At 42.8% G+C, this 13,658-nt stretch overlaps 1 protein-coding gene across 2 annotated transcripts in view; it reads right to left on the reverse strand.

Annotated features, from left to right (window-relative positions):
• LOC117002510 (contactin-6-like) overlaps positions 1–13,658 on the reverse strand; it is a 122,648-nt gene that overhangs the window by 53,885 nt on the left and 55,105 nt on the right. For both annotated transcript variants that reach the window (XM_033071692.2, XM_033071691.2), the window contains exon 5: positions 3,768–3,863. In XM_033071692.2, the coding sequence (XP_032927583.1) occupies positions 3,768–3,863 (96 nt within the window). The remainder of the gene's footprint in view (positions 1–3,767; positions 3,864–13,658) is intronic.

The raw sequence follows: 13,658 nt of genomic DNA on the forward strand, positions 1-13,658 counted from the left end.
TGGATTTGTTTGAACCTTTTGTCAATAAACAGACTCTGTGACCAGCTGTGATTGTGCAGTGTGTGTTAGAGGGTTACCTCACACTGCTGCCCAGTGCTGAATAAACATTCACTTTGGAACTTTAAATTGTTAGAGAGGCTTTGGTCTGTCACAGCTGAGTATTGGTATTAGACCAATATTCATATTTTGGTAAAGTAAGTGCTTCCCTCCAAAGCAAATCCAAAACAAATCCAAAGCCAATCCAAAGCAAGGCTGCTGGGTGTGCAGCACAGCAGCTCCAGGCTGGGCTCAGAGAGGGGCTCTCCCTCCCTCTGGAGCTGTGGGAAAGCTGGATTAAAGATTCCCAGGAGCAGAGAAAAAGGGACTCTCAGAGAGAGTCACTTCAAACCCTCCCTTTCTGATCGTGCACTTTCTCAAGTGCAGCATTTAATAGGAAATGCAGAAATCCAAGATCATCTCATCCCATCCTCTGCTTCACATTTCACCTCCTTCTCCAGCCTTCTGTAGTTCGAGAATTAGGAATTTTTACCCCTGCAGAGCAGGTCCACAGGGCTCCTCCATCCTTAGGGGTGTTTTGGGGTTAATTCAGCCTCCCTGCAGCAATGTCAGCAGGAGGAAAGCCCAGAGCCTCCGTCCCACTCCCAGCCCTGGCAGCTCTTCCTCATAAATAAATGCAAATGCAGAGTGATCCTGCTGCTCCTAACAAGATTAGCAACTTCCTTAAAGCTCTGCAGGGAGCCAGCTCGGAGGAAACAGCCTTTAGATCAGGCTTCACTTCTAAGGAAATAAATGAGCAACAGTCCACCCCACAGTCCTGTGTCAAGTATTACCATTTAGGCAGCAGCTTCTTCAGCACAGGCAGGTCAAGCTCATGTGTAGCTGCAGAAATTAAAGCTTCTCCCAACTTCCTCCCTCCATGCCTTTCCCCACCTCACAGCTCTCTATAAACTGCTTTTTTTCACTAGTAAAAGATGACTCTGTGTTGATTACACGGGGAAAAAGGCTGCCCTAGAGAACTGAAGGCAGAGATGGGGTGAGGTTCAGGAAAAAGCTCAGCTCACCTGATCCCCCTGCCCTGCTGAGCCTCAGGAAACACAGAGGGATGGCAGAGCTGAGCTGTGCAAGGGGTGGTAATGAGAATCATAAATAACAACAGAGACACCAGTGCAGAAATTAGTGAGCAGGGGCAGGCTGAGGGAATGAAGGGTTTGGGGTGGGTCAGGTAACCTGGGGAGCCCTGCTCCTGCTTTAAAAACTAATTGCAGGCTGTGATTTATTTTTGTCTGTTAACTGTAATTTTTAATGTCCTAATTGATCCAAGATATAAACTTGGGTGGGTGTTTTTTTTTTTCTTTCATGGTTGTGTTTGATCAATCCTGAAAGTCCTAATATTAGTTCACAGCAATAGGGAATTCTCTTTTTGTTCTCTGAGATGGTTTAATGCTGATGTGAAAGCTGCTGGAGCAGGTTTTTGTACATTTGTTTGTTTGCTTGGTGGGGTTTGTTTGTTTGCTTTTGGTTTATAGCTGACTAATATATTTTTGTCCTCTATTTAAATGAATCACTCCTTTCTCTTGTACAAAAATAGGTTAGCAGTGTTCTCAGTTATTAAACCAGTACACAAAAAATGAAGCAGCACATCTTTTCTTGTCAACTGTATTGGAAAATTAAGTTTAATTCCAATTGAGCTCTAAATATTTTAAATATTTTGACCATGGACTAACACTTTTGCTGTCTGATAAGCAGCTGAGTGTCCTGATAGCTCTACAGAGTTTTCTGTGAGCAATTTTAACTCCAGTGCTGGGGTGTAGGACCAGACAAACTTTGCAAAGTTTGAGGGGCAGAAAGAGAAGTGAGATGCTTCCCTAGAGACCACGGGTGGCAGAAACATTTCTGCAGCTCTCATTCCATCTTCTCCATGTTCTATGGGAGGAATTGAATTAATGAACCCTCCTTGTTTTCCATTCTATTATTTCTATTCCTCTTCTTGTATTGTTATCCTGACTTTTAGAGGTTGGCAGGAGGTTTTACCCAGTGCTTCCTGTTTCAAATTTCCTATATTAATAGCAGCTGCTTCAAACAACTGCTGTACAGAGGGTTCCTGTCCTCCTTCAAGTCATTACATCACAGGAAAGGCAACTCTTTCCCTGCTGGTAGGGCTTATCTTCCAAATTCCTTGACATCTCTCTAATTCCTGACACATTTAAAGTGCTGCACAGAACTCTTGTGATGTGAGCTGGGAGCACAGTTTGTAATCCTTCCTCCTGTAGGCATTGTGAGGTGGAGGCAAGGGTTTCAATTTAAAAAGACCTAAATATACAATCCTTTGCCACAAAAACAACTTCCCAAGCATTTTCAAATAGTCTCTGACTTCTCGTGGCTCACACCATGTACTTCATCCCCGTGGTACATAATTGTGGATCCTAAACAGAATGCTTAGGGATGACAAAAGGACTCAGGCTCTGTTCTCTGGGGACTTGTTATGGCAGGGAATGGATTTTCCAGGCTGGTCCCAGCCCCAGCTGCAGGAACACTCTGGGAAAGGCTCTGCTCGTGGATACCATTTTGTCAGTTCAATTAATCTGGGGGGAACTCACCTGGCAACTCTTTATTTGTCCTGAATGTTTTCTTCTCCTCCTTCCTATTTGTCAAATCATAATTTTACCCTGCAGCAGGAGGGAAATAGATAGTTCACTGGCTGCAGGATGGATGTGTTGTCTTTCTGCCTGTCCCACTGATCCATTTGAGGAACTCTTTGAAGCCTTTCGTGCCCTTAAGGAGCAGGTTTCACTTCGTCTCCTTGATTATATCCTCCTTTCACATGGCTGTAAACACCCAGTGAGCTGACACTTCCTCCTAAAGGACTGGAGGGGTTCCCATTGATTGATGGGTTTTTCTCCCTCTCTGAAATACTGCATCCTCTTCCTACATCACTATTTACCTTCTCCTGGGAGCTTGGCTTATAACTCTGTTTCTTTAAGAAGGATTGAGGATTGCTGGGAGCAGGGAAACTGCAGCTCCTGTGGATGTGTGGCCAAGAGCAGGATGTGAGTCATCCAAGAGCTGCTCAGTCTTTAAGTCCAGAACAAGACAATTTGGTAACTATGTCATTGATATTTCCCCTCTATTAATAAATATTTGCTTTACCCGGGCAAAATTTTCACCTGGATTTATCCCACGCAGAAAGGAAGATCCCTAAGGGGTTTTATGGTGAGTACCCCCAAATAATTCATCAGAAAACTCCTTTTCACTCCCCATATGAAGCTCTGACAATTACTATGATCTAGGCAGTTCCCCTCCCCAGAACCCCCTTTCACTCTAAATTATTCTCTGATTATCAGGAAGGAATAAAAGCAGGGACTCAAGAGCAGAAGCCAAACTTTCACGACAAATCCAAAGTGTGAGATGCAGGATTCGAATGAGGGCACTGCAGCAGCAAGAACTAAAAGGGAAGGAGCCACTCCAGGCAGACCTGGAGCAGTTTTGGTGTAGGAGGAATTGCTGAGGGCTGCTTTTCTGCCATTCCACCAGGACCAAAGCTCTGGGATAACCAGGAATGCCAGCAGAGAGTCTTGGAGACCTTGCTGCATCCCAAGGAACGACAGCTTCTACTCCCTAACAAAATAATAAAAAAACAGCCCTAAAAAAATGTCTTTTGAAGAACCAAAACCCAAATTTGCTGCAAGCCCAGGTAATTGATGCACAAGCAAATTCCAGTGCCAATCCCACAGGGATCTGTGCTTCTCCTGAGGCTGTCCCCATCGTACCTCCGTGGTGGGGGGGAGTTCCACAGAGCAGGACCACTCCTTGTCCTTCTCTCACTGACACCGGGCTCCTCGCTCTCGTCTCGAAGTTCTCCAGGTCTTGAGGGAGAAGGAGAAAACAAGGCCTGGTTATTTTCCATCAGATTGATTCCTGACTGCATCCCAATTTATCATCTCCAATCTATTAACTCAAGAACAGTCACGTCTTGGACAGCAGAATTTAATTTCATTGAGAAATTGTATGCAAAAATAGCTCTTCCAACCTGGCATCATGGAATTACAGGAGCATTACAGATCTCCCAAAGACCTCCCAGATCATCCAGTCCAACCATCCTGAGTCCTTTGGCATTCACAAAATATTTATTCCTACAGCAGTTCCACTGCAGCTCTGGGAATTTGCATTTACAATTTATATTTGCAAAGCCAGTCTATTATTCCACAACTTTTTCCAGCATCATATTTTTGGAACTTGCAAGACTTAAATCTACATGAGTTGGGGAAAGGAAAAAAAAAATGCATTTTTTAGTGTTTCCTTTTCTATAGAAATAGAGAACAGCTGTGTTCTATATATACAAGTGATAATTAAAGATCAGCAGGACTCCCACAGAGTGTAGGTTTAAATAATGATAAAAATATGTTGTTTTCTTTAAGATTCTGGTCTGGCCTAAACTGGCTGCAGTGCTTGGATATGTGTTGATTGCCATGAGCTTTTTTGAAGGGGAAGAAGAGGAGACTTTCAGTGGGAAATTTGTCCATGCCCATCTCCCACAGGTGATTTTTATGGCTCTTTATGTCTATTTTTCACCACATCTAGCACCACACTCAATCTGCTGCTTCCTCATGTTTCACTGAGATGTTGAAGAATTATCAGCCTGATTCCAGTTAATTCAATTACAAAACATGACACAGTCAATGTGCTTTAAAAAAAAAAAAAAATTACTTTTTTGATCCAGCTCTCATCCTAATGAGAAGCCTTCCCATTTTCTCAGAGCCATTTGGGAAATGATTGCTCAAACCACATTCAAAATACGCTGTAATACAATAAATATCAGCTTCCCCTTAAACCTCTTTATACCACAGAGCTGTAAACTGCCTGCCCTAAGCTCATTTTATTTACCTTGCTACAGATTCTTGTTTCAAACAATTGTTCCATTTTTCATCAGCTGAACACCAACCTGAGCCAGAGTTCAATAGAGAGAAACAGCCCTCGTTGGTCAGAGCAATAACGATTACTACCTGTACAGCCTCAGCTATTTATGTCAATATATCAATTTTCTCCCCCTTAGCTGAACTTTACACAGTTAATTTTTCTTTTCCTCCTCTTCATCTCCTGGATATTGGTCTCCTATGAAGACATTGTCTGCTCAGAGGGGGCTGGATTGAATTAAGCACCTGTAGCACCTCCTCGTGCTGTCATAGCACAATGGATGGGGCCTGTCAATACACAGGGAAAAGGTTTTAAACTCTGATGTTCTTTTAATTGCCTGCTGGCTTCAGCTCTGCCTTGGATTATGGGTAGTCCAAGGAGGGAGAAAACACAGGAAAGGCCAAGAAAAATAGAAAAAAAAAAATTTAGTTGTATTCAATCTTGTAATTCTGAAGAAAAGACAAAATAGTAGATGGGTGCAATATGATTAATTAGAGTCCAGTCTCTGAATTTGTGGATTTATTTACTCGCTTTGAAAAGTCCATCTGAGAAAATTTACCCCCTTTTCTTTCTTTCCTGAAAATTGTTTTCTGAGAAGAAAAAGTCCAGCACCAAATATTTGTGTGGAAAAGTGGTCCCTGGAATTCCTGTCAAGATTTGCTTGGGATGCCTGGTCTGAGGCTTTGTGCCCTGGGACAAGAGGAAAAAATTCCCTTATTTATTTATTTATTTAATGCTAGAAAGGTGCAAAAATTCAGATTTTTTTTTAGGATTCAGGCACTAACAACAAAAATTATCACAGTTCCCTTTCCTATCTCTTTCCCTCAGCTGCTAATACGAAACAAACTGCAATTTCTACTTAATAATGGAGTTAGCTCCCCCAAAAAAAAACCTCTGGGGCAGAATGGAAAAGTAATTTTTCCCAATATTTTCACTGTGGGAAATCAGCTCTAAGTTGTTGGTTTTTTTTTTTGTTTTGTTTTGTTTTTTGTTTTTTGTTTTTTTTTTTTCTGGGAACAGAATTTCAGTTTTTATGAGAAAGGAAGCGCAGTGCAGCAGCAGGAAAAGGTTTTCCTGACAATTGAGAATTAACTGCATAATACCTTGCTCTGAAATGGGAATGGATTTTGGGGAGTAATGAGCTGCTAGTAGCAATTTTTAGTTTAATGACACAATATGTCATGTTATCAGTTTTACTCTCGTTTTAGGTGCTGTGTCACCTGTCCATGTCTCTCCATTAAAACCATGACAGGAGTCCCTGACTTGAATAATTAAAAGCAGGAGGATGAGATGTCTTGGGGACCCAGTGTTTATAGGGAGCAGGGACATTTTTGGCTGTGTAATGGAATTATGGAGTGGTTTGGGTTGGGAGGGACCTTGAAGCTCATCCAGCCCCACCCTGGGACAATTCCTCCCCACCCTCCCAGGGAAACAATTTTTTCCCAACATCCCATCTAAACCCACTCCCTTTCAGTTGAATCCATGTGTGGAAGAAGCTGGCTGTGCCTTTTCAATCTCCACTTTTCACCCTTGAGGATCAAAATCCGTTGGCAGGAGTTTGGGCTCTCTGCTGGCGTGTTTGTACTTTTGTTACACAAAGCAACTCGGATTTTCCAGTGTGCAAGAGATTTCCATCCCTTTATGCTTATTAATCATAGGTATAAAAAAGCAGCTGTGGAGGCACATAAATCATCATTTAATCTCTTCATCTCACCCATGACAGGGACAAATCTGCAATGTCCTTATTTAACCCATTTTTTAAAGACCTTTAGGAAAAGACATTTTCTTTAAAGGATCCATTCCACTGCTTAACTCTGAGATCTACATCACTCTGCATCCTTTAGAAACTCTCACCTCCCCAAAATTTCACAGGCCAAACCAGAAATGATCTTTTGCTTTGATTGGTTTTGATAGATAATTGCACAAAGTGAATTTATTCGGTGCCTCTCTCTGTAATAAAGAATCATTGAAGAACAAAAGAACCCCAAATCTCTGAAAGAGCAAACCAAGGCAAAATAGATGAAGAGAATTCATTACTAGAGTTGGTGCTGCTTCTGTTTTCATCCTTATTTGACTCTTCCTCCAGGCAGGCAGCATCTCCCATGGAATATTGTGACACCTCATTCAAATGGGTTCAAAAATGAGCTATAAAATAATCTACTTTTGCTTTGCAGTCCAGGTGGATGACAGAGGGAAGAGGTGGCCCCTCAGAAATGATGTTTGTCTTTGCCACAAAGATTTCTCCATCTATTTCCCAACCTATGGGATTTTATTTTCAATGATTTATTGCAATTTGAAATGTGTTAAGTGTATGTATGTATATATATATAGAAGGAAAAAAAATTACCTGAGGATAAAAATACAGATATTCTACTTTGTTCTCGTTATTCTGAAATTCTGGCTGCTGTCAAAACCCCTTCTCCTTGCCCTGGGTGTTCATTTACACCGAGAGAGCACAAGCACTGTGTTCTTCCAGCTCCTGTTCCCTAGCACAGCTCTATAACGTAACATGACATAACCTAATAAAGCAGAATGTTGCTTGTCAAAAAGAGTATCAACTAAGAAGGCTAAGATCAGGTGTTTGGCACACATTTAGACTGCTAATATGCACTTAGGAATAAGATGACTATTTAACAGATGGTATATTTGCTAACTTCAGTGTTTCTGCAGAGATCTATAAATAAATTATCACCTAGTTCCTACATAATTCCTTTCATTCTTTGTCTGTATTTATCTCACTTGAAGAACAACGAGTTCCCTCACACTCCATTGCTCTCTCAGCTGCGAGTTCTAACAAAAAAATCACTTTTTTTTTTCCCTGGATCTGTGCATGTTGGCAGACTGCTCTTGGTGGACCACGATTAATCAGTTGGATGTGATAATGAGGTCGTGGAGGCCAAGCAAGATGCTCAGATGCACAAGTGCTCCTTCCCAGGGAGGAGTGGGGATGCATGGACTCAGCGTGGGGCTGGGAAAGTGGCAGAGCTCACAACACCCCAACATATGGCATTGTGTGGGGTGCACTTAGGGAATGGCACTTAGGGAATGGCACTGATTTCTCCATGCTGCTGGATCACACAAACCTGGGGTTTTGAGTGATGGAGTTCAAATCACAAGTGTGTGGTTAAACAGAAGTGTGTGATTTCACATGGTGAAGGGTTTTAAAATTTAGGTTTTTATAATATAGAGATAGGTATGGACAAGATGGAGAATTTTGGGTGGTGTCTCTTTGGGTGCTCATCTTCCTCCTTCTTCATGGTTTCAGGTTGTAATTTCTGGTTGGAAGGGGCCCTAAAGCCCATCCTGTTCCACTCCCTTCACCTTGGATCAGGATGCTCCATTTGCTGACTGCCCATTAATATATTTATTCTAATTTCCCCACCATCTATTACCCACACATCTGGGCTTTTTGTTTGCTTTATTTTAATATAAAAGTGCCTTAGAGGTGGTAGAGTATCAGATTTAACTAAACAACAGAGTGAGAGGTCAGTTTTCCTGGGATTAGGGATCTGCTTCTTAAAAATGTTGGATAGGAACAAAAACTGAATCACAGAGAGCAACTCACTCATTTCAACCTCCCAATCATTGGAAATTCCTGAATGGGCTCAGGGACATTCCACCCAAACCCATCCATTCCAAACCAGTCCATCTGAAGAAGGAGAATAGAACTTCTCCAAGGAAACCAAGGAAACTTGGGAGTTTTAATATATGAAATTGTTACAGACAATTAGAGAAACTCCAATTTATCACCTTGCATAATTACCACAGCTCATCTGAATTAATGTGATTTCATGCTTTCTTGAACTTTTGATTTTTTTTTCCCCCTCATAAATGTTTTGTCATTACATAATCCCAAATATAATGGTTGTAATTACTTGGTATTGAAATGTGCAATGAATGTTAAGGCATGAGGAGTAAGAGCTCCTTACAAATTAGCCACGCTCCTGAGGACAAATCAATACAATTCCTCACATTTCCATGTGCCTGTGTCAAATTGTGATAGATCACTTCTGTTCCCTTTTTTCCCTGTGTCTCTTTCTGCCTGTGATGTATTGCAATAGCAGAGGTGGTCCTGCAGTGCTGCAGCACAGCAGGAATTTCCTCACAGGGAAATGGGGTACAAAGGACAAGCTCAGCACTTTTGCAAGGAAACTCCTGGTTATGATTTGTTGGGAGTATTTCCAGAACCTGTAAATACTAATAATTAGTTACCTTCCTTTGCTGTGGCTGTAATAAATTAGGGTCCTCATTTGGGTCTGAATTTGGAGCCTGAATCAGAGAATTTAGGTCTGTTAAAACTACAAGTAATAAACATGAAGACTATGGGATATTTTAAATTCTCTCAAATTCTGGATAGCCCCATACTTCCAGATTTTTTTTTTTTTTTCTTCTCTCACATAAAGGAACTCCCAAAATATTTGGGGTTAAAGCCCTTTTAGCTGCAGGCTGTGCCTATCCAGACCACCCCAGACCCCTCCTGGACATCACTCACTGTTTTTGCTTCTCTTCAGTATTTTTGGACTGAATTGCCTCGCAGGAGATGAGCTCCAATCCCTGCAGCCTGGATACTACAGGGTGTGTTATGGAGATATCCTTCTTTCTCCAAGTGTCTCCCAAAGGAATGGCTAATCTCCTTCCCTGCAACTTCCACTGCAAAGTAAACTCTCTTTTTCAGCTTTCCAAACTGCACTAAACTTGCTGAACAAACCCTCTGACAGTTCCTTTGTCTTGATAATACTGTCAATGCATTAATCTTTTCCCGTTAGCATCTAATCTCAATTTTTTAAATGTTCTAATTGATTTTCTATGAATTCAATTCTGAGATTAAGAGCGGTGTTATCTCTAATTAAGGTGTCTGAAAGCTGCTTAGTATTTCCCATTTCCTGCCTTTGAAATACTTGGATTTTCTCCTCAGCACCTGCTGAGTTCTCCTGCTCCATTTGAAGCACTCCTGAGCATTTTACACCTCAGGTCTGGAAGATTTGGAGCTGAGTCAGCCTGGGGCAGCCTGGGCAATGTCCCAATGTCTCCTTTCAACAGGACAGGTTAAAAATTCCCTGGAATTTTGTTCTCACTGCATCCCAGAGTGGGTAAAAGGAAAGATTCCTGTCCCCCAAAACTCCCTGATGGAATTGCTTGTCAAAAAGAGAAGGAAAACCTCAATCACTGGGTCCTGTCCTTTTTCAAAGCTATGTAATCATCCAAAGACCTTCATCAGTGCTTCCTTCTTTAATTAAATTACTTTGGAGCTTCCAAGGGAAAGGAGCTGTAATTTACACTTCAGGATGCAACACAGGCCCTGGGTCCTCAATTCGGCTTAAAAGATCTGAATGGCCAATCCAGGCACTAATTTTCGAGGTGGGGAGCAATAATTTCTGCCACAGCCTGATTGTCTTATTCAATTAAAGAGAGAAAATGCCCTTTACGAAGTAATATCAAGCTTCTCTAGAGGAAAAAAGTGGAAGGTCACAATTAAATTAAAGAGGGAGGGTGAGGTGAGGGGGGGAAAGAGCCTGAGCTGGCTTGATTTTTGTTCATGCACCAACAAACCCAGAGCACAGAAAACATGTGCAAGGAGCTGTAGAGCTGGTCTGCATCTGGCCTTTGTTATTTTCCCCCTGCTTTTACAGAGTTAGCAGCATGAAATATTAAATTTCTCTTTGGAGCTGAGCACAGGACTTGCTCTGAGCAGTGAGTGTTGGCACAGCCTCGGGGCTCCTGCTCCAGAGCCCATCTGCAGGACAGAGGAGCTGCCCCTCTCCCAGGGAGGGGCACTCTGGGAGTATTTGTTTAATATTTTATATTCCTCGACGGTTTTCTCACTTGTCAGGCACAGTTCATTTGTCACCTGTCATCACCAGAGTCACTTTGCTGTCTGCAGGAGTTTTCTCCAGATTGGAGACGGATTTCTCTTGCTGGCTGAACCTCAAGGGTTGGGTTTGTCCCTGCCACAGCTGCACTGGGCTAGCACAGGAGATGGCCCTGGCTGCTGTGGCAAATGTCCTTTTGGCAGGGGTTAATTCTCATCCAAACCCTCTTCTCCTTCAGATTTCCCACTGCTCTCCATGTTTGTAACTGCGTGGAGATGGTTCAGGAGCTTCTCCCTCCCTGGCTGTTGGGGACACGTGGCTGTGCCCTGGTCCTGCAGGAAGGACCTGGTGCATCCCTGTCCTGGGCTCTGATGGATGCACTTCAGGCCACTAATGCTTTTTTCTACCAACAAAATAATAATCCAGGCTCATACATTCAATAAAAGTGGCAAGGAAGAGAGGAAAAACTTCAAAGAAGAAAGAACTCTCACACACTGCTGACAGCATCCTGTTTCCTTCCCAAATTCCTGCCAAGCCCTTTGGAATCTCGATCCAGCTCAGAATTCTTGTGGAATTACCCTGAGTTACCCCCAGCTCCTTCTTTACCTGCCTCATTCCAGCTGCAAAGCCCTCAAAGGATTCCTTCCAATGGGAATGTCAGGATTTACCCCAGTGATTGGTATGGGGGATTTTGGGATGTGAATCTTGTCTGGGATTTCGGGTGCAGGTTACATTATTTGTTCTTGCTGTAGCATTTAGAAATGGATGTTTACAGCTCAGTGCATTCTCTGTGCCAGATGTGCTTTTCCTGTTGAGAAAAGCAACGCCTGTGACCTCATTCCTTCACTCCATGAAAAGTCCAAATGTTACACACTGTTCCTCCTCCAATATCAGTTACAGAACAAAGTTTATTTGCTACCTTAAAACATTAAACAGGATCAACCTTCACTGCAAAAAGAACTGATCAATTAATTTAGTTATTTTTATTTATTCCAAATATTTTGTTTTTTCCCTTGCAAACCTCCACCATAACTTTTTTGTCATGCCAGAAAAACCAAGAATCTCATGTGAACATCATGGATATTTCACTCAATAATTTATTGGAATTTACATCATCTTCTCTGTAATGAAAGGAGAGCAGATAAAATAGCAAATCACCCAGACTGCAAACAGAGACTGGTTTTGTCCTTCCCAAGTATTAAATTTTATCAATCAGAATCTATCAGCTCCAGGACCTGTGGATGCTTTGTTTCCCCACCATATCTCAATCACATATATTGCTTTTCCAATACAACTGGCAAGGGGTTGATTTAGGATAAACACTTTTAAAGGACCTAAAGAAGAGTAAGTAATATAGAACTAAAAGATAATCTTCAAATACTTCTGTGTTCCCTATTACTACATTATCTGCCTGATTCACTGCCTGTAATGCTGCTTACAACCTCTCTGCAATGTAGATCTCTGCTTCACAGATAAAAAAACTCCTTTTATAATAAAAGTCTAAGGAACTAACCTGGAATAAAGCAGCTTTAACCAAGTGCTGATAGAGCAGAGTGGTTGAGCACTCTGAGAGATGTTTAAACCATTGGAGGGGCAGAAAAGTGGAATTTCTGATGTGCCTGGTCTGTTACTACATAAAATAAGCAGGGAGTGTTGCTCCCATCAGCTTCAGGATGTGTTTAACAGGAGGGAGGAGGCTGTGACAGCACTTGGTGTCAGTGGACATCACACAGAATGCAGAGGAGACTGAAAGAGGGAAGGATGGAGAAAGCAAATCCCCTTCCTCATGGAGATAAACCCATATGGTTTTAGGATTCCAGGCTGTTCTTTGTGTCTTCAGGAGATTTGCATAATCCTATTCTTGTGATATCAGAGCTTTAAAATAGAAGTTCTGTTCTCACCCTGCCTCGTCCTGTCAGCAAGCAGGTGAAAAACCCTGCCAGGCTTCCTGTTCATCACTGCTGAGGGGTGGCTCCTGCTTTTCCTGCAGCCTGTGAGAGGCTCTGTGTGCACAGAACCCTGCGAAGAAATCATCACTGGGAAGCTCAGTGTGGGGGGATGAGATGAGTGAGGTGAAATTGCATCTTTAGAGGCTTCTCTGCATGTGTTCTTCTCAAAGTGGCCCTGAAGGATGGCCAGTGCCCCAGTTTGGGGTGGGTAGAGCAGGACTGTGACCCTCTAGAGACCCTTCCCTGCTGGAACCAGCCCAGAGGGGGCTGATCCCAGGGCTGGAGCACCTCTCCTGTGAGCACAGCTGGGAGAATGGGGGCTCTTATTCCTGGAAATGTCATATCCCTTACAACAATGGCTCTCACCAGGTTTTTCCTGAGTTTCTGAAGTAAAGGACAAAAAAGAAAACATGCCTGAGGCTGCTGGGTGTGCTGCATGGAGAGCATCCATTAAGCAGAGGCCTTGGTGTGGTCTCCTGCCACGGGAGCTGCTGCAGAGAGCTGGAGCATTGGCACAGAGTGTCCATAACAATCAGAAGTGATAAATGAAAGTTCTCTTTCTTTTCACTCCAAGCAGCATTTTGACAAAACACAGGGTTTATTTGCTGTAACTCATTCTGCTGAGCAGCTGGCCCTCAGCTCCCCACACCAGGGAGAGTGGCTGCTGCTGCTGCAGTGATATTGGATTCTACCTGTGCTTAGAAGTCCAAAAGACAATTTGGAGCTGTGAGGCTGTTTAGTGACATATGGAAGAGATGACAGCAGCACTTCCATCCTCCAGGCAGCATCGATCCACAGCAGTGTTCCCACTGCAGGCTGGGTGTGCTCCTCCTCACTGCAGGGAAGGTGCTGCAGGGTCACTAGAGGGCTGGGCTGAGTTTTATGGGGAGAATTTTATGGCTGATTCTCCACATATCTGCTGTGAGATGTGTTTCTGCATCAGAGGAAGGTGTTCCTGCCTGTGGATGTGGGGTTGGGGTGAGATGAG

Source organism: Catharus ustulatus, chromosome 13 (assembly GCF_009819885.2).
Source record: "Catharus ustulatus isolate bCatUst1 chromosome 13, bCatUst1.pri.v2, whole genome shotgun sequence".
NCBI lineage: Eukaryota > Metazoa > Chordata > Aves > Passeriformes > Turdidae > Catharus > Catharus ustulatus.